This window comes from Euwallacea fornicatus, chromosome 25, assembly GCF_040115645.1.
Source record: "Euwallacea fornicatus isolate EFF26 chromosome 25, ASM4011564v1, whole genome shotgun sequence".
Classification (NCBI taxonomy): domain Eukaryota; kingdom Metazoa; phylum Arthropoda; class Insecta; order Coleoptera; family Curculionidae; genus Euwallacea; species Euwallacea fornicatus.
Genome location: NC_089565.1, coordinates 3,051,098 through 3,078,638, shown reverse-complemented (window position 1 = coordinate 3,078,638; position 27,541 = coordinate 3,051,098). Strand labels below are relative to the sequence as shown.

The window sequence follows — 27,541 nt, the reverse complement described above, 5'->3', positions numbered from 1 at the left end:
CGCAATAAGTTGCCGAAAATTATTCATCTCGGGAACCCATGAAAATCTACATGGCGATTTATGCGGTACCATTAAAACGTTTCGGATAGTGTGTCGTTTGGTTTCGCCGAACCTCGCGAGAAAACTTATTTTGAAAAGGTGATTGGTGTGTAGTGTGTGATGTGTGGGTGGACTTAATTATTGTGATGGGTAACGTCCAACAATGTTTTGCTGCTCCTAAGAATAAAAAGCTCGCAATTACGGTAGGAATTTGTTAAAGTCGGTGTTGACGTGGTGAATAAATAGATATATGTATGTCTTTAAGATGCCATAACTCAAAGACTTGTTTGTTTTATTTTGTTTCTGTGTTTCAATGTGTAGAAATGCTTTAGTTTTGATAGGACTTAGCTGGAGGTTTGCGCTCCATATGCTCGGTTTATTTACATTTAATTTTCTAGAAACTCACTCTTAAATATTTTTCAAATTCTTAAGTTCGCACCTTAAGAGCCATTGCTACCTTACTTCTAAAATACATCTTCTGCATTTAAAAGATTTTTTTCATCTATCAAATTGTTTAATCAAAATTTGTCATGAAACTAGTCACCCGAAATATTTCCTCAGAATGCTATCAACTCTCAAATTTGGGACTTCAACAAAAGGTTACATGCGTAGGCAAAGCTCAGAACCAGGAAAATACTTCCCATGCTTAATTATTATAATTATATTCATAAAAAAATGCCTTCTCCCTACCCTGCAGACGAGGAGCAGGGGCGGGATCGCATCATTTTAGATACTAAAGGTATCAACAGAACGAGATTCGGTAAGACTCGTGTGGTGTTAGTTATTATGATATTATAAATGTATATACATTTAAATATACATAATATCTAAAAAAACCACAATATCTACTATATGTAATTCCTGAAAAAATGTCTTCAAAACTGTAAGAGTTTCGAATTAATTTCGACTTATGACAGAAGGATGCACACTTGACAATTGAAATATTAAAAATTCAATATTCATTTCTGAAAAAAAAATTTCAATAGAATTAGAGTTTTGAATCAACTTCGGCTTGAAGCCGAGGCATACAAAGAGGAAACCTGAAACATAAAGAAAACCATTATTAATTCATAGAGAAACGTCTTCAAAATAGCTAAAGTTTCAAATTAATTTCGGTTTAAAGCCGAGGCGTACAAAATGGAGACCTGAAACATAAAAAGATTCATTAGTTATTGCTAGAGACACGTCTTCAAATTTGCTAAAGATTCGAATTAATTTCGGCTTGAAACAAAAACTCATACAGTTGAGACCTGGAACATAAAAAATTCATTAGTAATTGCTAGAAACACGTCTTCAAAATTGCTAAAGTTTCGAATTAATTTCGGCTTGAAGCTGAGGCGCACAGAATGGAGACCTGAAACATAAAGAAAAACATTAATAATTCCTGAAGAAACGTCTTCAAAATAGTTAAAGTTTTGAATTAATTTCTGTTTGAAGCAGAAGCTCACACAGATGAAACCTGAAACATAAAAAAATCATTAGTAATTCCTTGAGAAACATCTTCAAAATAGTTAAAGTTTCAAATTAATTTCGGCTTGAAGCCGAGGCGTACAGAGTGGAGACCTGAAACATAAAAAAATCATTAGTAATTCCTGAAGAAATGTCTTCGAAATAATTAGAATTTTTAATTAACTTCGACTTGAAGCAGAAGCGTAGTCAGTTGAGGTCCGACATAGGAAATATTCAATTCAATTTCTAAAGAGTTCAATAATATTTCCTAAAAAAAATCTTCAGAAAAATTTGAGTTTTGAACTACCCCGAACTAACCTGAAAAAAAATTCTAATTAATTTTTGAAAAATGTTTAAAACTGTTAGTTTGGAATTTATTTTGACACGAGGCAGATAGACACCCATTTGAGACCTGAAATGCAAAAAAAAACAATATTTATTCTTGAAAAATGTCTTCGAGGCAACTAGAGTCTCGAATGAATTTCAAGTTGAAGTAAAGCAGTAAATAGATTTGAGATACAATAAATAAGTATTTATTTCTGATATTTTTTCAGAAAAAGTTCAAATTAACATATGATTTTTCGGCGACGGCTAAATATGGTCCTAAGTTTCTTCGAAAACTTCCAATAAAATTCTGTAAAACTTTAATTACGTAAATCTCATTGACCTGACTAAACTTAATTGTAAACATCAAAAAATAACAATCGGAACTCACCTTCGAGCAACAAAAGCATGAGCAAAACTCACGTCAGTAACATCCACTTTCAGTCACAAAATTACAGTGACTCACCACCCACTTTCACTCAGTAAGTTAGTCACTCGTTGAGTTAGTCAAACGGTATACCGCACGAGTCTTTAGAACAAAAGATCATCCATATAATTCCTATTAGTGCATAGAAAATTATGAACGTCTTGTTCACAGCCGTACTAGCATTCGAATGAATCAACGGCTATGTGAGTGATATATCGGTACAAAAACATACAAAAAAGTACAACCTGCGTTTTGTAAAGGTAGAACCGATCGATTTTGCAAACGATACGCGATGGGAAGTAACATGCGATGTTTCCAGATTTAGTAATATTAAGGAAAAGTTGCAAATTCGAGGCAGTCTTTTCATTATAAACATATACCCCGACGAAATAAAATATACATTTTGTATTGCAAAGAAAACTTAATCGAAAAAGAAATTCGAGGTGTTTAGATAACAAATCTAGAATAGAATTTTATACGGTATTAAATATGTACTTCATTTTCGTATTTAATATACAAGATGTTTCAAAAGACGTGGCAATATTTAAGGGGGCTATTTCTCAAGTCATTTTATGAAAAAAGTTCATATAAACATAGGTTCAGAAATGTATTTTTTCTAAGATGCAGTTAATTATGTATTAAAAAGAAAAAAAAAACACTAAAACCAAAAAATGAGAGACTATATTTTCTAACCGAATAATGCTTTAAAAGGATCGTGGAAAGAGACATGTATCGGGATTGTTTCATCTGCCTTACTATACACAGGGGATTAAGTATAGTCCAGTTGTAAGGGTTGTTTTTCCATTTTGTTTGTAGTTGTGACAATCTTTCCGTTATTTTAGTCACTTGTGTTCGTGGTGGTTTTATCTGACAAATAATTTCGGCTCAAATCAGAGGCGCAAACAGTAGATACGCGAATATAACAAAACTGAATTTTATTTTCTAAATATGAATTAAAAATTTTGGACCTTTGTTAACACTGGACTATCATTGAGCTCGTGTAGCCGTAGAAAAACACTTTTTTTGAACCCATATTTTCAGCATCAAACACTGACACAAATTAGGGACCAAAACAATCATGTATCTGTAAAACAAAAAAAGGTATCGCCGAAAAATGTTCATTTCGACCTAATTGGATTATTAATTTTCGACGTTTTGAATATTTTATTTGTCATGCTACCGCTCAATGGAAAACTACAATCTGTTTTTTTTAAGACATGAGGCATAGGCTGAACAGCAACAACGATACGATGGCCTCTAAACATTCAAATAAGTTTACACATTTTTGTTGCGAGAGTACAGCTCATTGGTTTAATCATGGAAACGATACGGTAAACGAATTATACAATGTACAATGTGTATATGTTTGAGAAAGGGCATAAAAACAGTGACAAAAACCACATAGACTGGTCATCATCACACATAATAAAATGGAGCGATATTTAATTAGGTATAAAGATCCAATACCGACTTACCGTAAAGAAACTACCATTCCTCAGCGCTTGAGAAACTTCAGTTACTATTTGTTTTCGTAATAGCACTCACTTCCACCTGTACTACTCGGCGATCGTGTAACTTCGGAAACCCGAGCACAAAGAAGACGGTATTCCCGGATTGAGCAAATGAAATCGATTTTTAAGAGCGATTTTTACCCATTTCCAACCGAATGCAATCTTGTACGTACACTCACTACGTTCCGATTTATTTAGTCTTCACTTCCGCACAAACTTTCCTCAATTTTTTGCACATTTTCAGTTTAAATTTGCTAATTTTCGCGACCGGTACGGGAAGAAACGCGGAGACGCCATTAAAACTGACAGCGGAAGTGTTATTCTTTTGTTTCTAGAACTTTCCAGATCCAAAACGTCACTTCCTGGTGACGCATTAATGCAATTGTTTGTGTCCTTTATTTCTTATTATTTCAGATTCTATAAGTTTGACTAATATAAAAATTCTACTTGTGCATTCGTAAGGAATTTTATATATAATTTTTGTATGTTCATTTTTGTTTTCGTCTGTTTCGCTTGGAATTTCGTAAGTGAAAATACAAATATTGCTTTTTAAGTTTTGCATGTAGAGCTGGAGCAAAATAGTGGGTAACTTACAAATGTTTTATTTTGTTTCGAAGTTTTTTCACGAAGACCAATGCATTTCTGCCTGCGCTGCAACAATTTCTGGAAACAGTTGTTCCACTTGTTCGTTGGTACCGTCAAAATTACGTTTTCGAACCACTACCTACCACTTTTTCTGGCAACTGTACCTTTTAACCACGTAGTCGCTTCTTTATTTTCGGAAAGGTAAAGAAATCCTTGGAACTTAGGTCGGGAATGTGCAGACAATCAACAAAAAGGATTCGATATTTTGCTGCGTTAAAAATCTTATTATCTTGCGAACGTGTGCAAACTTGTATTATCTTGGTGGAGGATGATTCATCGTTAGGGATTGTTTTTTCTAAGCTCTGCGATGACTTCTGGGAAACAAATAGTTGTATATCAATGAGCAGAACGAGTTTTTTTGATTTTGCAGGGAAATTGTTGCTACATGTCCTGCTTTTGAAAGAAATATCGCGATCATCTTTTAGGACACACTTCGAAAATGTATGACTTTTATTGTTTTTTTTTCACCTTAGGACCTCCACCCTAAAATTTTACAACCTTTATGTCGTTTTCAATCTGCTTGTGCTATATTATTATAGATGATATCATCCTTTTATGATTTTTTTTGTCGAAATTTAAGTAATTTACTTCACAATTTGATGAGACGTTTAAAACCTATTCCAATGTGTAGTGCTTGACCGTAGTGTCCGAGTTCGCCGCCACTTTCGTTAAATTATCTATTTAAAAAAACTACAGCAACTGAGGTCTTTATTCCATTTGTGTATGTAAAAAATTAATGAAGCAACAGTACCATGCAGGAACGAAATCCGTGTCTTTACAATTTCTCTAGGAAATATTCTATCTCAGCATAGAAAAGTTTTATCCAAGTATTGAATCTTTAGTGTTTACGCAAAAAATTCTAAACATGGCCTTAGTCATAGTTAGAAGCTGTGAGGAAAGCAAGAATGAAGATGGCAAAGACGAGCTACCCTTGAATATAATAAATATTGCAGATGCATATATAGATTTTTTTAGGTAATTTACGGCATTTATCCATTAATAGTTTTAAGACAATGACATATTACTACTTGCGGTTTTAATAAGCTTGCGGTACGCTCTTATGACGAAATGCAGTTAGGAGTATAAAAATATAATCCAGGAAAACGGGTCAAGGATCTTATTTTCATATCGTTGGTTGCTAAATTCTGAATCTATGAGTCAGGAAAGCAGTTCGTATTAGTAAAGCAATTAGTATTGCAAATGGAGTGGTTGCTTAATGAAGGAGTTTGTTTATTATTGCTTCTTGGAAAGTTTTAAAAGTATTTTTAGTGAATATTATTATATATATATATTAGGTATACCGGACGGCATTCAGAGGTGCTTCACCTTTATTAATTTTTAGTTTTCCCATCGACCGATATAATATTTTTAGCCGATGGATCGGTTTATCTGGCTGAATATATCGAATACATATTATAAAAAATTATTAATATTGAGCGGTGAAGCTTACGGTTTTATTTAATTATAATAAAACTTTCAATTAATTAGCAATTCTACTACTCATTTCTGATTGGAAACCATTTAATTCTACTGGCCTCTCTTCTACATTTGAAGCCAGAATTCCAAAAACTTTGGTACCATTGAAAAGCTTATTGAAAATGCTTTCCGACGATATGTCGTAACCTTGCCCATTCCATAAAAAAAATGACTTGGGGTGGCTGAAGTGCATTCGGCACAGGCTAGTGAATTTATCATACCCTTAATCGTGCTTCCCTTTCATATTATGTTAGACGTGTTTCTGAATTTTTCTATAAGCGGTATAATTTTCAAGATATTGACATTTATAGTTTTAGAAAACCCACCTTGTATATCCAAGTTAAAAGTAACAAAATCTCATTAGTGAAAGGTGCTGCACATAAAGTTTCTTCACCTAATTGTCAAGAATATGAGAAGGTAAGAAATTATTATTTATGTTTATTCAGAGATATACTCTCATTACTTGTGAAATATAATTTAAGTGAAAAAGTAAATTTCAAAAATAATATATATAAGAATTTATGAGATTATGCGTAATTTCTAGAAAGAGAAGGTTTATTGAAAAATGCATCAAGAGATTGCTTTAAAGAGTTTTAGAAAAGAATAGCACGTTTACTAGAGACCTTCTTTGGTCAAAGCAAAAATTTTCCGTGAAAACGAACAAAATTTGTAGAAAAATGTGGTTGAACAGCAAACTCACAAATACCCATAAGCTTAACTTAAGACTGACTCATTCAGGCGTATCCAACATTTAATTACATATGTATGTATGTTTTTCTTCTTCGACTTATTAACAATTTACTCGCATATGACAAGTGCCCGTACACCAAGTATAAGACAAGGGGAATTCCTATGCTTTTGTCGGCTTTTGACGGCAAAATGTCAATTACAAATTACAATTCAACATACTGCATGCAAATTATAGAATAGGTGCAGGCAGCTGCATATAAATATGTAGAACCTAAGTTCAACGGTGCAGGTGTGTCAACTGATTGTGGCGCAGAGAGTGTAAATTAGAATAGAAAATTCTACTTGATAATTTTCTAACTGAAAATAGTTCTGTTAGATCTGGCCCTGAGTCCTTAAGTCTCCGTATTCTTCACCCCAATTACCATTACGTAAACACAATTAATTGTTGTAATGTGTAATATTTTCTTTCTTTAAATATAAATTATAATGCAACACGCTTAAACAAATCGAGGGTGAATGGAATCGGGTAAATCGATGCTGAAAGAAAAAAATTGTGCTGCCACAGCGCTTTTATGCCCCAGATTTCGAACTCAAAATCAAACTACGCCTTGTACCAATTTTATTTATAAACTACAAGCACTATTTTGCAATACTCACTTTTCTTCATTCATAATATTGAAATAGACCTACATGAATTAATTGATGTTATAACCCACCTAGAGTCCAAGGTTCAAATAACTTTGAAGAGATCATCTAGAAAAGTTTTTTGGCAGCTAAATTAATTTCGATTTATCACGTATTAGGCAATATTAAAAAAATGTATACTTCAAATATTTTATGCATCTCTTAGTATACTAATACAGTATTTTTGTTTCAGGTTGGGGACCACACCTCAAAGGTCGGCAAGTCTTCATTAATAAACGTCGACTATCTAAAAAAAATCATTTTAAGTGATAATGAGTAGCTGACAAGAGTTATGAGTCGCTAACTTGTATAAACTTCTAAGTAAACATAAAGTAGAGTCAAAGTAAAGTTTTAGATGTTTTTTAACTTTCGGAAAATGTCCAACCTTTTTGCATCGAATTTAAGGTCATACCATGTGCGATTATTCACTGCAAATTATCACGGAATTTTTATAACTTTTAAATGCAAAATTTTAAACAAAAATTTTAGTTAAGAAGTCACCTATTCAGACACTGACCCTTGCTCTATAGGAATGTTGTTTATATTAAGAGAAATTTATAATAGAGAAACAGCCACATCTGGTATGAATAGAGCAAATTGTCACTGAATATTCCTATTTTCTACTTGTAAGTAGGTACGCAAGGTCATTCGATGATAGTATTTTAAGATAAGAAGTTATGATAAAGAGTGATTATTAGTAACATTCTTACGAAGCTTTAAAATGTTTCTTCGTATTTTCAAAGTCGCTTAAGTTATTTTATTGAAATTCGGAATACCTACACAATAGTTCAAACAACACATTTTCCTTCTATTTAAAGAAAAATTATGTAACCATGAACATATGTGGGTGTTATCATGTTAATTCTTACGGGGAAGTAGGGGGCACTTCGCTAATAGTTTTCAAATTCATTTTTTTAAATAACCTCAAAGATCGTTTGTGTAAAATTCTGACAAACGAATTTTATGGGCACGCTACTAAAATTTTTGGGTCAACTTTGATATATCTGAAAGAGACACCATAAGATTGTCATTGACGGGGAACATTCTTAGTAAATTAATTTACGCATTTTTTTTAATATAGCAAAAGTTTAGAATGTTTCTTTCTAAACTTGAATACTCTGTATATAAAAAAAAAATTAAATAATTTTAACCCCAGAAATAACCCATTAAATTTGCACCGTATATTTGGGAACCACTTTGTATAATGTAAAGAGAAAGAAGGTGAGTGTAATAATCCAGAAGATTTTTTGGATACGCTTTCCCTTAGGCGATGCACCTTGTGTTCTTAAGAAATAGAACACTTTTAAGGAAAAATGCGTATTGTTAATGAATATGTAAGAAGGCCTACCTATTTTACCATTTTCCTCTTTATTTAAATGAGCACATGATTAGTAATCGCAACACTTAACCCAGTTTTCCAGTATATCTACTATCCGATGGCCAAGGTTCGACCATAAAGCGTTCATTCACAGCGATCGTTTTATGGTCGTTTATTTTTCTTCTGGTAAAAGCCAGATTAACAGATTTGCATTAATTTAATACAAATACGAAACATATATTTTATCGACTCAGATGGAGTCTGGCACGTGGGCAGCGGAAACATTGTGGCACTTCTTTTGCAACAACGAGTAGCGTGGGCCCCGCTGGCGACTAGCAGACACATTTCTGAAAGTTCTGCCAAGACAGCGAATATTCTTTATAATGACCCATATTACTTTAATCAGAACGTGCCTATTCTCATATTTAATTACGCTTATTTTAATTATTGTCATATCGCCAGCGATAGGAGTAATTGTTTCAAGTGGAACCGTACCAGATGCTATAACATTTCAAAGTGTACTGCATGATATTTAGATACGTGCACATATTTGTAAATTTAATTATTTATTAAGAATATGCTATATTACGCATTTTTCTTCAAGGACCTGCTCGAGATTATATGATCATAAAATTATAACTGGATAACGTTCTTGCAAGCTATAGTTTCAGGCTCTCTTTGGCTTCGAGTGAGTTATGACCGACACGTCCATTCGAGCCATTTAGTCAAGTGAAAATCACTGTTTCAGAAACTTCGAGCTTTTCTTAAAATTTTACAAGTTCCAGGTAAAAGAAGGATCTGTTGTTATTTTTTAAACTTTGAGTGCCAATATCGCAGGAATTCATGGAGAAATGAATATAATGTAATTTTAAGGCAAGTTAAAACAAATTAGGAGTTAAAATGTGTTGTCATATATGTCATTTAAGTCGATTTATAATATCTGTGACGAATAGAGCGACTTAATGATATAGAGTGAGTATTGTGAAATAACTTTGCTTTTTCCAATGTCTGTCTAATTCAGGGCAGTGGGTCAAGGTTAATACATCAGGAAACAACGGACAGAATTCCCGTAAGTAGTTTCAAAACATACTTAGATATTTGTTTTAATTGGTGGACACTCTTGATTGTTTTACGCACTGGATTTAGCCACAAAATTTGTCTTTTCGTTACAAATTTCAGGATTTTTTTTTTAGTTTTTCAAATAATGGGGTTTTTGAGTTTCTCAGGTCAAGGTACGACCTAAATCCTAAAATCTCATTTTTTTTTCAATCTTGTAATTGGCTAGAATTTGAGAACCTATTTGACATTTAAAATCTTCAATTGGAATTGCGGAATTTGAGGAGTTTTTGCTTTTCCAACAGAGGCTTTAATCTCAAAATTTAAATTTCTTTCACTACAATTTGCTATTTCTATAATTATGTTTCTTGTCCAAAATTGGTTATTTTCGAACAATCGAAAAACCTTTAAATTTAAATTTTTGTTTCGGGAATTTTTAAGCTGCTATGCAAGTTACAAAATTTACGTTTTTGTCTAAATTAATGGAAATATTTCACATTATGCCCGCTGAATTGAAACCATATAGTTTAGTTTTTAGTGGCTAATTTGAAAGGTTTTTAGTACTTTTTTACTTCAAACCCTAAAATTGGGAGATACACATTTTTTCCCTAATCTCAAAATTTCCAATAAGGGAAAGGTATCTTGTTGTCATTTTTCTTGAACAAAAAATAACACTTTCTTAATATCTTAATAGTTCAAGCGATTCCACGTCACCATATACAATGTACGTATGTATATGGCTGGAATTCTATTACGAGCAATTTACTTTTATGAGTTTGTTTTAAAGTGTTATACATATGGTTCACATACTATAAATAACAGTTCTATTCACATTATATCGTAATAGCAATTATTTTTTTTACACAAAATGCATTACTATACGTAAGCTTGTTCATTCAAGAAACCTTCCGGAATGGATATAGTATATTTTCTATTCATGTTTTACCACATGAATGACTTTCGCTTCAATAAAGATAACATGTAGGATTTCAATATTCCAACACAACTAAAAGCAATATAAAGGCGAATTATTATTTATAACGTTTTTATACAAGTTTAGTTATAACAAAATAATAAAACTGGTTTAACAATCTCAGTTTTTAACAATGGTTTTCCAGAACTTTGTTTTGTTTTAAGCCCTGATTCTCTGGTCTTCATTTCAGTTTGTTCCACCATTTTTTCGCATTTAATGCCATTTTTTTATGATTTTTTTTATATTTAGTTCAAATTTTGAGTATAAGTTAATAGCTGAATTAGACGCATGTCCTTCACATTATTCCCTGAAGAGGACGAATTGGCTAAATGGAAACTATCCATAAAGATGGGGAGGTAGTGGAGGATTAATTACGTGGCTTCCTCGATCACCTGATCTAATATCACTAGATTCTTATTCAGGGATTTATAAAGGAAACTGTGTACTCTAGTCCTGTAAACTCCCAAAAAAAAAACTTGTAAGACATATAAGAAATTCTGCTCTTAGAGTAACTGCTCAGAGTTTGAGAGATGTTTGGCGGTCTTTATAGCGAAACTTTCATTTATGTGTAGAACGAATTGATGATTATTTCGAACAATTTCCTTAATAATTGTTATTTGATATTAAAAGGAATTATTTTGTTATCAAATAAGTTATCGCTGTTCAATATATTCTGCATATGAAATTACTGTTGTCCCTTTGCTTACTATAATTTTTGTATTTGTCTTTTGTTAAAAATCCGGTCTAGTCTTAGATCGTCAATGAATAAATCCTTACTCCGGTTTACACCGTAAGTAATAGTGTGTTAAAAAGAAACAATGTCGGTAGAATGTCAGAAATGTCGACACATAGTATAACATGTAATAAAAATGAGTATCAGAAACTACAAATTTCTAATATTTTAAACACAACAAGGTTTAATTCCATTTGAAATCCGCACACAGAATTCGAGTTTCTCCATTTTCACTTATTTTTAAATTAATGTTAAATTCGAACTCGCTGTTGAATAGGAAAAGTGAGGTTGCACTAACTTGAATGCAATCGAAGGTGAGTTTAGATTGATCACCAAATGAAAATCGACCAATTGGGTCATTAAAACTAACTTTTTAATAATTTATTGTAGGAGCAACAATGGATTCGATTATGTTCTTCAATTTCATAGAAACCAAATATTATGAATTTGTTAGAAATTTCAAAATCAACAACTAAGTTGTGTGCAGTGATTTAGAAATAAAGCGTAAGATGTTTCCTACAAATGATTGGCATAAGAATAATATACAACATCCGTGTTAGCGCGTGCACCATTAAGATTTATGAGAGGCAAATTACGAGAAAGACGTCGGCGTTTGTCATTTGGGACTCGGTCCAGACGTTAATAAGGAAAATCCTGAATAGACCACAATTCAGGAAGTAGGTGTCGTATGAGGATACAATTTTGCACGAAGTAACTCCAATTGAAGTCATTAATAAGCTTCTCCATTAACGTGTGGGAATCGAGAGGTGTACCCCGTCCCTCCTCCCCTCTCCCTATAATATGTGAAATATTGGTACAAATGAATATAGTATTCTGGGGGACACAAGAGTAAAGCTATTCAGCGAAACTTTTTTTTTTTAAAACCTATTTGCTTTCTTTTAAATTTTAAATTTAAGATTTAAATCCGTTTGATTTCTTTCCTTTTGGCTTTTTTTTTAAGTTGTTGCTGTACAAATCCGTACCTGACGGCAGAGAGAAGTTATGGAACAATATTCAAGCAAGTGTAATTAGAATCAAGAATAATAAGCAAATCCTGTGGAAGGCACGACAATTATTTGTTGTATAAGACACATTAAGTTGAATTGCCTTATTTGTTTACCTTCTAGCCTCAATTGCATCTCAATTATACGACAGTTTCTGCGACATCCTGTATATACGATATTAGGATTTCCAGAAATACACAAATGTAATACTTGCCAATACTAAACAGGTTGTTGTGGTAATAGTTTCTCGTGATACATAAGCAATTATCATTGCACTTCGTATGTTTGTCGCCATTCAATTCGAGGAACCGAGGCATGACTGTATCAATTTGAGAAAAGCCCGGAAGATAGTTGAAGAACTGCAGACAAAATTTACGTAATTTCGTACGATAATTCGAGTTATGACTCAACGTCCTTTTTGTTATCAAAAGGATGATTAAGCCTTCATGGATTAACTAACCAATTCGCAAAACGGAACTACATTTATAAATATCACTATTACCACTGCTTGGGTATGAGACGTTATTCCTTAATAGAAGGTATTTTTCACCTTTCTTACAATAGAAATGCGTTAAAATGTGCTTTAATATATAATTACATAATCCACTTATGTGATGCGGTTTATAGCACAAAATGAGACACTCAGCAGAGAGAGAAAATATTGATGTTTGGAGATAAATTCTTCAATATAATGAAGAAGAGGTAATTTGCATAAGAAGTAAAATAAGGTGTTATCTTGATCCTCAACTTCTTATTAGAATTAATTATTTTGAAATAAGAAATATTGTACTCTCCTTGTGATAACACTAAACGTAGTACACCTACATCTGCCCTCTACAGGTAATCAACTGCAATAACTAAAAATTCTCTAACCGATGAAAATTCAATTTTTCAGATTACATTTCTTCCTATTTTTCCAGCAAGAAACTTTGACTTTCAATTTTAGTGCTCTTAATGCTAACAAAACGCTCTAATGAACTTTATTCAGAAGTTTTCCTTGCAGTTGTTATTCATATTATTTAATTACAGGGGCTCATTTAAAAATAATAGATCATTCATACATATTCTGGGAAGACTTCATGTTAAATCAATGATGATGAAATATTTGTTATTCAACTGTTTTTATAGATTTTATGTTTTTTACATTTTAGATAATATGCTTATACCGACCAACATGTAATAAATATAAAAATGTTAAGCCAATAGTTATTCATTTTTTTTTCGTTCTTGATCAATGAAATTCTTTTACATCAATTTTGGTTTTCAACATCATTTTATTTCTTCAAATAGTTCTTCACCTTTCCTTCTGTCTGCATATTAAGGTAAAATTATCACATATATTCCTAATTATTTCCACATAACCCGTTACTTATAATTTGGAGATTTTTCTTAATTTTTCACTAAGATTTTCAATGAAAACACCCATGTGCGTATGAATATGTCTCGAGTCTTATAGTCTTATATATAAAAATCCTTATGTAGATCTCTCTTTGAGCGTTCCTCCTCTATATGTGATTTCAAAGGAAAAGTGCGAATTTATAAGATAATTAGGAAAAAAATGCATCAATCATCAATGCATTCATTCATTTTCTTAGCGTTTTTTCTAAATATTCTTTGCGTAAAAATTGAGGAAGAGCAGAAATTATTTGATATGCCATGTTTGATCGAAGTCAAAACATGGCATATCGCATCTCTCCAAGTTTCCATATCAATGGACGATTTAATATGCCAATGATATAGAATTATTATTTTTGAATATTGTCAAATAAGATCAGAATATAATAAAACAATATTGCGCAATATTGTAATTATTCGGAAATCTTAGAAATCATTGAGCATTCTCTTGATACCAAAACTCTTTGATTAACGTAAAAATTTAACAATTATTAATTGGCACCATCGATAGTTTTCGATATCCGCTTCGAGAGGATCTCGAAAACTATATGACGTGGACAACCGAAAATTTGGGACACTCTGTACTTTGTTATAGTTAAATCTTAATCGTGCCACATATTTTACATTAATTACCTAGAAATGCTCTTTATCCAGGATTGCTGCAAATATCGGTTTATTAGAAACCTTGGTAATAAGCATTCCACATTTAATTTAACGCTAAATTAGGAAAATTTAATGTTTAACGCTCGCTAGACACAAGCTTACGTGTCTACTAATATTAGAGAATATTGATAATAACATGTTATTTTCATGGTAATGTTTATTCCTAGCCTTAGGTAAATGGCTGTAATGAATATCCATCATTCATTAAGAAAATTGAATTTAAAAGCCAAGGCCTGGCAACGCTGCGGGTAATACATATTTGAAAATTTATTAGATAAATGAAACTTATGTACGTATGTGATTTAATTCCCAAAATTACTCCTTACCGGCGAATAAAAGAATTAATTAAGGCATGTCTATTGGTGGCGATGTATCATCAGATAAAGGACCAAAATGTCTGGTACCAGAATGGTTTCTCAATGAATCACCGCCACTGACCAACGATCATTATCCTCAAGCTATCGCCAGTTTTTTATTTTCAAAGAGATGATCAACGCACGTGTTTGGAATTCCTTTTGAATTAGTATGAGGCTGTAGGTACGAAGGAAAGGATGAATGAATAGGAAAATAACTGAAGATTTGGAGCAGATTAAAGAAATATGATTTTAAGAGATTTATTGGAATCTCATTTCCGTTTTATCTAAGTAAAAAAATCGTATCTGCGTAGAATTTAAAGGGCTGTTTGAAACTTGTATGTGTTACATTTCAAGTTTCTTTGTGGATCTATCGGCATTTATATATGTACATTAATCCACTTGGTTCGTCGTTTTCAGCATATCGACCGAAATCAACTTAATTACCAACACTTTACGCAATAAGGAAGTTTACCACAAAATCTCTAAACCTTGATTCCTGCTTCCAAATTAAATTGTTTTTAACATTGAGTCGCTTAAGTTCTAATTAATCACAGTCAATTAAAAAGAGCCGAAACACAGAAGCTCCGCAAACTACACAAAAATTTACTTAGAATCGACTTTGTCCCACGGTTGATATTTTCAAGTAGTTTAATAGATACCGACGTTGTAATTATGCAAATGTTTGTTAATGAGCACGGTTTATAATTACACAGTGTTACTTTTATAATCAACATTTCGATTTATTGATATGCAAAATCATGATGTAAAATTTTTTGATGACCTAGCAACTTATAGAGGCGATAGCTATAGTCGTGTGAAAGTGAGTCCTGCTAGGTGCGATAAATTTTAAAATGTATTTTTTAGTTTTTTAAGGTCACGAAATCGCCTCTTTTCCGATTTATGGGTCGAGGGATATCCTTGACACAATTGAATAGTATGCGTATTACTGATTTACATATTATTTTCATGCTGCAAGATATCCACCGAAGATTGATGAGGGTTGCTAATTAAATCAACAAGAATGTGACAAGACTTTCATTCCTGGAAGGTAAAATGAAAATAGTGTTGAGACAATAGGTTAATAAATATCGCCTATTGTTGGTACTTATCGCGGTTTAGTTGCAACTAATTATATTTGTTGAACAGGAATCAAAGTGTTTTAATTTATTATTTATATTAAATATATATTATAATAATATAAATATTGTATTTATATTAAAAAAATTAAATACTGAAAGTCCCATATCAATTATTTTTAGTCCAGATGGAAATAATTTAGTCAGCGATCATCTTGTGTTAAGGATCAAATTTCCTCAAGAAATATTTCCATGGACACAGAAGATATTTCTTTTAGGCGTAGAGCCTATAAACTATTACATACGTACATATGTACGTAGATACAGACTGACATTTACTAACCGACAAACTATGTGTATAAAAACTATAGTATCCATTAACCCATTTTAGAAATCAATCCAAACAAGATACTAAATTCGGATATAATATTATTTATCTTGAATATCAGTATTTACCGTAAAAATCAGAAGAATAGATATCGTGATCGCAACGTGACATTACGAACATACCGTGCGGTTCTCAATTGCTCCCTCCTCCCTCAGTTTTTTATAAATTATGAACTAAAAAAAAATTAAAACAACATTAAATATGAAAAAATATCATCTTTTGATGTTTGTTTATTTTTTAAATGTTACTTGCGTCATCGATAGCATAGAGTGGCCAATTATTTAAAACTGAAACGTGCCTCAAAAGCCTCCTCAAATTAAAGGTGTTTAAAAACTACATCGAATGGTGTATGGCGACACAAAGTATGTAGATTAGTTTCTGAGAAACATAGGAATAGATTTGGTAAAAAAACGATGCAAGTTCGGTTAAATGGCTCGTAAACAATGAAAAAACTGGTTTGTCAATAGGAAATTGCTTTGTTCCGATTTTCTGCTCACAAACTGCCTTTGGTGAAAGAAAGAAGGAATAAAAAGATGAATAAAAATAGCCAAAGACTATCTGTGAGCACTAAATCGAAAACAAATCAATTTCCTATCAACAAACACATTTTTTTAATGTTTGCGTGCTATTTAACTGAGTTTGTATGGCGTTTTTTTTTTTAATTTGTACCTATTTTTCTCAAAAATTAATCGATAGATTCCGAATCGCAATACACCATTGATTGTAGTTTTGAAAGACTTTTATGTTGAAATGTCATTTGACGTATGTTTAAATTTGAAAAAATTGGCCATTTTGTGCTCCCACGACGTAAGCAACAGTCAAAAAATAAACAAACGTCAAAATATACAATTTTTTGTCCTACTTAATGCAGCTTTTGGATTGAAAAAAAACCAAAAATTTATTAGAATGTTAATAGGAGGGGGGCACAATTTAGAGCCACATGGTACCTGTGTACAATATATTTATTCTCACGAACATACATATGTGTGTCTTTATGCCATTTTCCCACTACTATCTAAAATCGCCCTGAAACAAATTTTTCGAAACATAAACAGTCTATCGAACCTCAGACCTTCCAAAAGACGTAAAAACGCTTTAAATGAACATTCATTGAATTTCACGAGAGACAAAACTTAATGGACGATCAGATTTTTAAAATTTGGGTGAATAACGTAAACTGTGAGATCATAATTGAATATTAATTAGTGTCTTGACGTCTTAAAAACCAATAAAATTCCAAAATAAGTCGGAATTATCCAATTTTCCAATATAGAAACAAGAAGTAAGTATATAATCTTCCACACATGCCTCATTACTGTATGTTTTATTATCCTGCAATAATTAACTTTACTATTATAAGTTGAAATTATGAGCGAACGTGGGTGTGTTTAATCTAAAAACAATCAAGAAATGCATAAAGAATCGTAAATCGTATAAAAATGAAAAGATATTTTTCACCGTAGAAGGTGAAAACACACATCCTTTACGAGACTTGTGAATGAGAATCGATTTCTGAAAGTAAAATTTAATACTCATACATTACAATGATTGTGAGTAGATGAAAAAAATCACTGCAATTTTTCAATATTCATTAAATCTAATCAAAAATAGTGAGTTGCTCTAATTTTTTTAACTACGATCGTGCGTTAACATAGCTTCACCGCACGTACATGCTAGCTAAAACTTGCACATCATCGCAGGTCAGTGTAAAAAGCTTAAATGATGAGCTCCGATTAACAAAAAATTATTATACAGGGTGTTTGATAGAGCAATAAGAAAATTTTCAGAGAGGGATAGATGGGGTCATTATGCATCTTTATAAACATATCTACTCTTCTATTAATTGTTTTTGAAGTATCAGCTAAGGAGGGAGAGTAGGGAGGGCAGAGTAGAGGAGGCAAGTAAATGCATTACAAATGAATGGTCTTATTTTGAAAATGAAATTAATTCATGGTAGTATTGTTTAAGGTAGAACTAACGCTATAAATTATTAAATGATGAATACTTATTAAGTTTTGATGTCACTTTTTTTTTGAGTATTATTTCCTTTTATTTTAAATTTTGAAATCTATAATTTTGTCATAATGTCATAGATAATTTGAAAGAGTATAAAATAGAGAAATTTTTAAGACTATATGAATTTCTTGACCTGGTGCCGCATTGAAGAAAATTTTGTCTAAAATGGAGGATATATTTATTTGCGAAAGCTGAGAGTGTTTAATACAAAAAAAATTACTTAAGTGTATGAACTTAATTCTTTCGTGTAAAAATATAAGACCAGTATTTCAAAAACGATAAGTCTTCGTATAAGAATAAATATGGTTTTAGACTTAAAATAACCCCGTCTACCTTTCACTGAAAACTTTCTACCGCTCTACCAAACACCCTGTATAGTAATATGCTATTATATTACCCAATTAGCAACTTGTTAACGGATGGTACATTACCTAAATTACAAAAATTGTCCAAACATATGTGCGTTATTTTCTAGGCATAAATAACAATTCCTGACTGCTTCAGTTAAAACTTTACGTAATATATTTAGTGTATCAAAAAATAGAATTATCTAAGTCACGTTGAAACTCATAAAAAACTGCATTGAAGGTGTTAGTTTTCTCGTGTTTCTTAGCGTAACTTAAAAAAGAAGTAAAGAAGAAATTTGAGAATTTCGATTTTTTAGAAATAACTAAAAGGCCAAAAACGATTTTATAAATTCTGAAATTACTCCTTTGAATGCACAATTATTCTCCCATTTAACCAAGTCTATTCATTGCCATTTACGAGATATTTACTACAGTTTACGAAATTCCCATGTCACACATGTTTTTCTTGGTCACATTGTATTGGTCAATCATCAAACTTGCCATTATCAAATATTCAAATTACAGTGCTAGTTTCATAAATATTCTGTGAGCTATTATTTTAGAAATTATTAATTCAATGAAATTCACCAATTTCAGCTTAGAGGCCAGAACCATAAGAATTTTAAACTTGTCCAATTTAGTTAGTCCTTCCAAATTCGTGGAAAAACAAATAAATATATCCCTTTCCCGCATTTGAGCCATTTATTATGGCAAAATATTCATGGAAAGAAATTTGTTATTTTTAGCCAAAATTTATCACGCACGTTTCGTGGTCCCGTTTCCTCGTATCAGTAACACCTGCTCCAAATCCGTAGCACCCCAGTGCCAAGATACGGGATTTCCTGATAACGTGCGTGTCGCACCAGCAAAAAAGCTCTGCAAATCAGTGCTTTACCCAGACCCAACGGTGGGTCCTGCTACGCGTCCGTTTCTCAGAAAGAAGCAGCAAAAGTTTAGCAACGTTAACACTGGCACAGACAGAGAGGGGAGCTTAAATAGTCTGACGATTCAGACCGGCGGAACAGTATATGCCTCGAATTTAACCACGTTATATATGTATTTATATATATATATATAAATCGACGCTGAGACTGAGAATATTCATTCACTGAATTTTCCAAACGAATTTTTATCTCAAACGACTTACTTACGATCGTCCCGGAAAATCAAAACGTAAATAGAAAGCTTTCGCACGATTTTGGATGCCAATAAAGCGCGACGTGTGATGTGTGATTCTTATCCGAGTTTTGAGGTGGTTTGCTTTAAATGAACTTCGAGAATGGTTGTAAGCAAGTATACGATGCCAGCTCAACCCAATCTCAGCATGAGGAGAATGTTTCTCAACAGGAAGGTGAGTGAAGAGTAAACGATGAAAGTTTTCCAACTAGCACTTGAGGTCACCATATGCACCTATTGCGAAATTTCACTTCAACAGCAACGACTTAACCCGATTAAAGCTTGACAGGCTCCAAAATCAACAAAAAGATCAGTCATTGAAATGAAAGCGTTACATAACAAAAATATCTGTTACTTAATAATATACACATTGACACAGAAAACATTCTCAGAAATATAAAATCAGAAATTGTAAATTTCTAGACACTCAAAAATCTCAAAAAATTACCTTCAGGGTGCTTCGGGCTGTTTCCAAGTTCTAAAACTCCACTCGCACATTTTGCAATAAATTTCCGATAATTATTCTAGATTGTTGAAAAATACCTTTTAGGTCACATCTGGTCAGTGAGGGATCCATATGTGTTAACTTTCATGTTAAGAGCCCTTTAAGTAATTTTACATCAATCAAAAATACCGAAATTTCACCTCTCAAGTCACTCAGAATTTTCCCCTAGTGATTTTCGCAATTTTGTGAAACCTGCAATGCGAGCGTGTTGAGGTTGATCTCAATTCAAGTCAAAATGCGTTGTGAGTTCCCTTTTTGGCCATTCTGAAATGCTTTTAGATCGATCACAAATATTCTCCAACTCACTCTCATTGTTCGCTTAACAATTTCCTTAATAGTGGCGTAACTATGAGCCAATTTGAGCAGGAATTAAAATTTACTACGTCATAGATCCATGACGTCTTTTCAGCGCTGTTTACGTTATACACTGGAGTGGTACTAATGCTAACATTTCCGTTTGGAGTGGTTTACCAAAGTTTGGGTCATTAACAATTCAAGAACAGTCCAGAAGAGCTGGAACGTGAAAAGGATGTTTAGGAAAATGTAAAAAGAATAGACCTGAAAATAAACCAAACGAATTTTTGCAATTTACTCACTACAAAGGTTTGCTTATCAGTGAACGTGTGTTTGAATTTGCGAACGAAAATTTCGATAAACGTACAATTTTAAAATAATGTGGCGAGGTAGCTAGTATAACGTAAAACTTACCAGAAGGTCGCGTTGAGTTTCTCAGAGAAAGAAGTCACATTTATCTAAATCTGGTGACGGCGATGGTCAGTGGTGAGAACAGTTACCTCCACGACCTATCCATCGATTTGAAAACTGTTGGTGTAAAAATTCCCGAACATTCACGCTGACACGCTTCATTGTGCATAACCCACAATTAGATTGGTTATTGCAGCCTATAGATTTTGAGTCAAATATCCACGAGTATTGTGCGAATTTGTAATTCCTTCTGGTGTAAAGCAGACTTCATTCGTGAGAAGAACGATCCAGGGAAAATCAAAGCTCTGACCTAGAATGAAATTTTAAAAAATCTTCCGTTACGTCTTACGGTAATAGTTCGTGAGTTTTTTTTTAAGCTATGGATGCTGCAAACTACGTCGTATAATTCGATGGACCATGAGCTCTGGTATATTACATTGCCGAGATATTCTTCGGCAACTGGTTTCTGGTTTATTTTCAATACTGTCTAAAACGCGCTCCTCATTTCGTGCGTTCACTGCGTAAACAAGACCTCCAGCGTTGCTTCGGCAAACAAAACCTGTTTTCCGAGCTCTTCGCTCAATTTTGACAAATGTTTGACGACTCTTTGAGTAATACAAATTTAGAACTTAGAAAATCTTCTTCCGTGTTCTGCGACACTACCCGGCAATCACTCTCGCAGAACACGAGTACTAACGGCATGCGAAATTGCTCATTAAATGAAAATTTTCAAACCATTTTTATCGATAAACAGAACGACAAATAAGAACAAGATGTATTAGGAATTCCGGCAAACTGGTGCATTCGTGTAACGTCAGTACTAGATACTGTAAAGTAAAAATAATGTCACATTTATTAACAATAGTATGTCGGCAACAGAAAAAGTGAAGGTAATAGCAGATATAGTAGCATGTTAGTCGCCACCATAAAACCGCTATCACGAGATGGTAAGTTTGCCCTTATGCTAGGCCTACATACGTCACTCATGCTAGGCCTACATACGTCACTCATGCTAGGCCTCCATGCATCAGTTTTTGGCAATATACGTGGCATGGTCAGTTTTCAGTTTCTATTATTCTCATAAACATGTGGCCCTGTATCGTGAAACTTTCACGGCTTTTGTTTTCCAGAACATTCAAGGGGCTTTGCTTGTTGTTCGCTATAGGCCATCGAGAAAAAAGCTTGTTGATTCAAAGTTTCTGTTTCAACCAAGTGCCAAATTATACAATCTTTCATTGCAAGATATTGGTATATATTAAATGAAAAAAAAAACAACAAAAAATGAGAAAAACAAAAAATCTTAAATAAAATCAAAGTTTAGATAAATCGACTGGAAAATTTTATTCGTTCGTTATAACTAAATGTTCATCACAGCCGAGTTTTGCCAAATCGGTATAACTGCAAGCAACAGAAGATTCATCTCGCTATTCAACTAAATATCATGTATCAAAATGGAAGAAAAAGGTAAAAGTGTATTTTCTACAAAACTGGCTGACCTTCATTATAAATTAAATGAAGATTTCGACAAATAAACACAAAAATTTTAATTTCTACTATTGGGTTACGTGGATGCAGACTGAAACACGCACCTCTTATATTTTAATCAGTCGTCTATTTTCCTTTCAGTCCGAAAATCAATGGGTCTTTCTAAGTCTGAATCTAGACCAAAATTAATTTACTATTCCAGATATACATACACACACACACACACACCGAACCCGTGTGTTTACAAAACTTAGAGCGTCCAACCATATAGTAATGTTTGTTGATGAATCAACTGCCGAGAAGTGATACTCTATAAATGTTGCTTTATAAAAATACATTATTCAACGTCTTCCAACTAAATTGTAAATAAAAGAAATACATTGTCCATATTTGGTTGTTTTATTGAGGCGAGGTGTTGCTGATATACATACTAACTCTTTTCGATTTTTTTAAGTCACTGTCGGAGGCCGAAACCTCAGCAATCCTGAGCATTGGAAAAAATTACATATCGAAAATCAATTTTTTTTACGACGTCTATCGGCAGCTATTCTGTATTGTGCCATTGCGTTGCAAATCACCCTGTATACTAATGAAGACAATAATTATCTCCACGAGTCACATTTTTAGGAATCAATCATTCCTACTACTTCACCTATGCTGAGAAATAGATTTCTAGCCAGCGTTCAAATCTTTAGGCCCGGGCTTTTGAACCACAGCAAGAATACCTTATTTACAGTAGCACATAGTTTGCCTACCAGATATATAATGTAACGGGGGATCATTTAAAAAAAAATTAGTAGCACGCGGTGGATCCTAAACGTAGGGCGGTGATTACGCCATTTGCTATTTATCACCAAGAACCTAACGTATAGATAACGTCTAATGAATGTATTCTAGACATACCCCTGATATTTCGACACCCACTTGAGGTTTTTTTTTTTTAATAATAATCACCCGTTACCATTGTATTAAATCTTGTTGAAACTCATGCGTGACACTTCTCACATTTCTAATTTATTTACGAAAACGAAAGATGTAGCTATGCATGTCCTAATGCGATGATAAAGCTAATGTTACTGTGGAAGCAAGTTACAATTGGACCTCAAAGACAATCTAGTTACGTCACTTTAATGGAACTATTCTCCTTATTAATTAGAGAAATTTTTAACGGTGGCTTTCTCCTTCGACTTTATCAACTAAAACTGAGGAATCTTGCAAGTACGAAAATTTGTTATTCTGCTTATAATATAATTCCAATTTATAGCTCCTTTGGCAAGTGAAACTTATTGTGGATAGCGTGACTGACCAGCAGTATGCGTATTTAACACCTATTTGCAAATATTTTGTGCTGCATTTAGCTCAGTAGGTTACCCTAAAAGCATAACAAATTAGTTTCTTTAACATAAAAATAAAAGTTTACATCTAAGCTGCATATTCGTGCTCCCTTTGGAAGACATTCGAAACATTTTGCATATTAGTGCTAAACTAAAATTTTTAACGTCGGTTATAACGTTTTCAATTAGTACTTTGCAGTCTCCGATTTCTTATTATCAAGAATCAGATTTCTGAAAAGCCGAAAGGTCAACAGTGTGCACTGCAGCTGCCTAAGCGAATTTGAATAATGGCATATCAAATTTTACAGATCCTGGAGCTGTACAAATAAACAAGTAGGTACATTCTTATATTTGCTGATAATGAAGTCATAACCTGAAGTATTCAGTTTCCTTGATAAAGGATTATAATGGCTTAAACAATATTTGATTATTGATACATATATTATTGATAAACGTACAAGGTGGTTCCTGAGGGTGTTCCGACATTTTCTGGATTGTTCTAACACAAAAATGTTACATGAACGTGTATCTCAAAACGAGTCGGTTCCAATATACAGGGTGTTAATATTAAGAGAGAAGTGTCTTCGTATTTTCAAAATGACGCAAGATATTTCGTTGAAACTCGAGGTATGACGAGTTTCCATAAAATTTCTTGCGCCATTTCGAAAATAAAAAGAAAATTATAAGTATTTTTCTTAATATTTAACGTCTTGTATCTCAGAAACGACTGATTTTAATTTGTACGTTTATATAACATTTTCGTCTTAGAACAGCTCAGAAAATCAACCCCTTGAACGTCGGAACATTCTCAGGACCCCTCTTGCATAGTTGTTTTGTAAACTAAATTTTTCTCTAATGCCAACGATAAATTTGTCTACGCGACTGTTTAATGGCAATTTTGAGATTCGAAAATGTTCGAAAATGAAAGGCAAATTGCACTCGAAAGTGGGCATATTAAACAAACAAATCTCTAGAAACGTGCGAAATAGATCTCACCTTATGGTTAATATTAATGAACAACTTAAAATATTTCTCGGATGGTTTTCAATAAACATAATATATCCTTTTAATACGTTGCCTTAAAGGTTTTTTGGTCCGACGCCGAACCTGCGTGTACTTGATAGAGGAACCCAAGATATATTCAAATGTAATTCAAATTTGACGAGCCAGAACACAGAGGAAAGAATCATTTATTCAAATTTATTCACCTGTCTCTTATTCAAATTGCCCAAAATGCGAGGGAGTTCAACGATTTTTACAATGAAATGACCTTGCTATTGCTTCTATTAAGCCAACATGGCTAAGACTTCGAGGAAGTTTAATAAGTTACAATTAGGTGTTATTAATGCTAGTCTGGTTAGTTGCCAATGGAAATTAGTTGGAAATGGAACTGGTTTTTAATTTCGGAACTTGCTATAGGCCAGATTAGGTCATTTTGCAATAAAATCATATTCCAAAGACAGTAATTACATGTTTTATCGAAAACTTCCTGAAAGACACTTGAGTAAACCTTTCGGATTGCGCTATACCCGGTAGGTTATTGAAGAATCGAAAGGGAAAGTTGGTCTGTGGATGCCGTTCTCATCGACCCTTTTAAATGCCTTACTCTATAGAGACCACAGGTTCCCTAAGGAACAGTGCTTTGCTTTTTCCAACCAAATAAGGGCTCCTCATGTGATTATTGGTCTGATGATCATGATGTAAATCCAGCGTTTGCCCGTGGGTCGATCCTCGGAATTTCCCTCCGAAACTTGCGGGAAATATTGAGCAAACCTTGAGATATCTACATATATGCTTTTGAGTTCAGAAACGAATTCTGCGTAACATTTTAAGCGCTAATTCAGAAAATGCCACATTAGTTTTAGGAGCCGAAATCTATTTCAGAAATACTTCGTCCAATTTCGAAAACATGGATAGTTTGTATTTCAAAATATTTAGTTGAACTTTAGAAAGCATCATCTGAACCGTACGTACCGTAGTATCATCTAACCTGAACTAACCTGAACTTCAAATGTCGTCATTTTTATTTTAGAACAATCATTCCAATTTTAAAAATAATCAGTTTTGATTTATACAGAGTGTTTCATAAACAAATCGAAAAATTTTCAGGGGATGTAAAGCTCATAAAAATAAATATTTAGATCAAATAAAGTTAGGCCCGAAATCGCTTCATTTCCAAGATAGTACAAAATACTTAAATTATTATTAATTTCGAAAACGATTTGGGATAAGGACATGACATAGTGACACGCTGTGGCGGAAAAAATGTTCATGTTTTGAGGTAGAAAGAATATTTCCACTACGTCAGTAGCGCCGGGCGGCCATTCAATAGGATGTGTTTAATGGAAAAAAAAGACTGAATGCCGCTGACTCTTTTTAACACGAATAAAAGTTTTTAAAATTGAATCAATTCTCAATAAAAAGGCCTCTTAGAGTTCTGGGGCTTCAGTAGCGGTTTTTAAGATAAAAAATAATTTCTCACTACTGTGCCTACCAAAAAACCCGTATAGTTTGTCAACGGCGTTTTTTTAGAATTTTTTAACAAGAATTAATTTAATTTTTTTTTTAATAGAGGTGGAGCACCTGAAGACAAACATGTGTGAAATACGCTTCATTGCGAAATAATACTCTTCTTCCAAAGTATGGTTCTGCTGAACTCTGAGCTATTTACTCGTGTAGAAAAGTTGAATGACCGCACGGATGCTTCTGCCGTAGGTGCAAATATTCTGCCTACTCTCGAACATGCACATTCATCTCAACATAACGTGTCCCTAATTTCATGTCCTTGCCCCAGATTATTTTTGAATTACTTAAAAAATCAAAAACCAAATTAAACACTGTATCTTGGAAAAAAAGCGATTTCGGACCTAACTTTATTCGATCTAAATATTTGTTTTCATGAGCTCTAAATCCCATGAAGGTTTGTGGATATGTTTACGAAACACCACGTATCTATATTTTTATATTTAAGAAATCGTTATTTGAATTGAAAATATTTTTCATTGCCATATTTTGCCTTGTTTAGAGCTTTAACGGCGAAATTCGAATGTTCACTACCGTGTTCGAAATATGCCAATTTCTCAATGGGTATTGACGTGTGGTGCGTCCCATTCATAAAGCTAGTGTAACTTCTCGCAATAACTCCGAAAATACTACTTTCTATAGAATGTAACTGACACTGTCGAAATCTATGCAAAAAGGTGTTTAGCAGATTTTTTAATGCATAATAAATAAAAGTTTTTACTACAAAAATATTTTACAACAATTATTACACCCAGATTTATGGGGGGAAAGAGTTTCGATTAACTTCAATAAATATGACACTTTCTGATGTACAAGAGATATGTTCTAAAATCTATACCACTGATCTAAAACTGATATGGCGACTTCCGAATTACAAGTGACATTTTCTGAACTGCTTTTCAAAATGACGTAGAAGGAATTTCTCCTGGAAGGAAATCCAAAAGAAAAAATTTGAGGGACCCTGTAGTAACACTCTTTTTCGTCCGCTCTCTCGATGTTAATTTCTAAAGTTAACGATTGAAATTTGAATGTTAAAGCTCTTCTCTGTTTTGCGAAATCAGTTTTTTGGCAACGTTGGAAAACTCTAAGGCTAAAAAGACATAAAATGGCCATTTTAAACTTTTGCGAATAATTCCCGTATGACTCAAAGGTGTGTTCATTCATAACGGGCACACGCCGCATCTGTATCGTCGTCAACTAATAAAACTTAAAGAAGGAATGATGATAAAGCATGGCCTTCGTG

General features: G+C 33.0%; 1 protein-coding gene across 3 annotated transcripts in view; it reads left to right on the top strand.

The window, feature by feature from the left end:
* The first annotated feature begins 170 nt into the window (after positions 1–170).
* Positions 171–27,541, top strand: part of Sarm (sterile alpha and armadillo motif) — a 79,248-nt gene continuing 51,877 nt past the window's right edge. The window contains exons 1-2 of one of the 3 annotated variants that reach the window (XM_066296409.1): positions 171–242; positions 7,439–7,459. In XM_066296409.1, coding sequence (XP_066152506.1) covers positions 186–242; positions 7,439–7,459 — 78 coding nt within the window. In that variant the 5' untranslated portion in view covers positions 171–185. Of the gene's footprint in view, positions 243–7,438; positions 7,460–19,614; positions 19,922–27,541 lie in introns of those variants that run through there. The other 2 variants (XM_066296413.1, XM_066296410.1) reach the window with 2 other exon arrangements.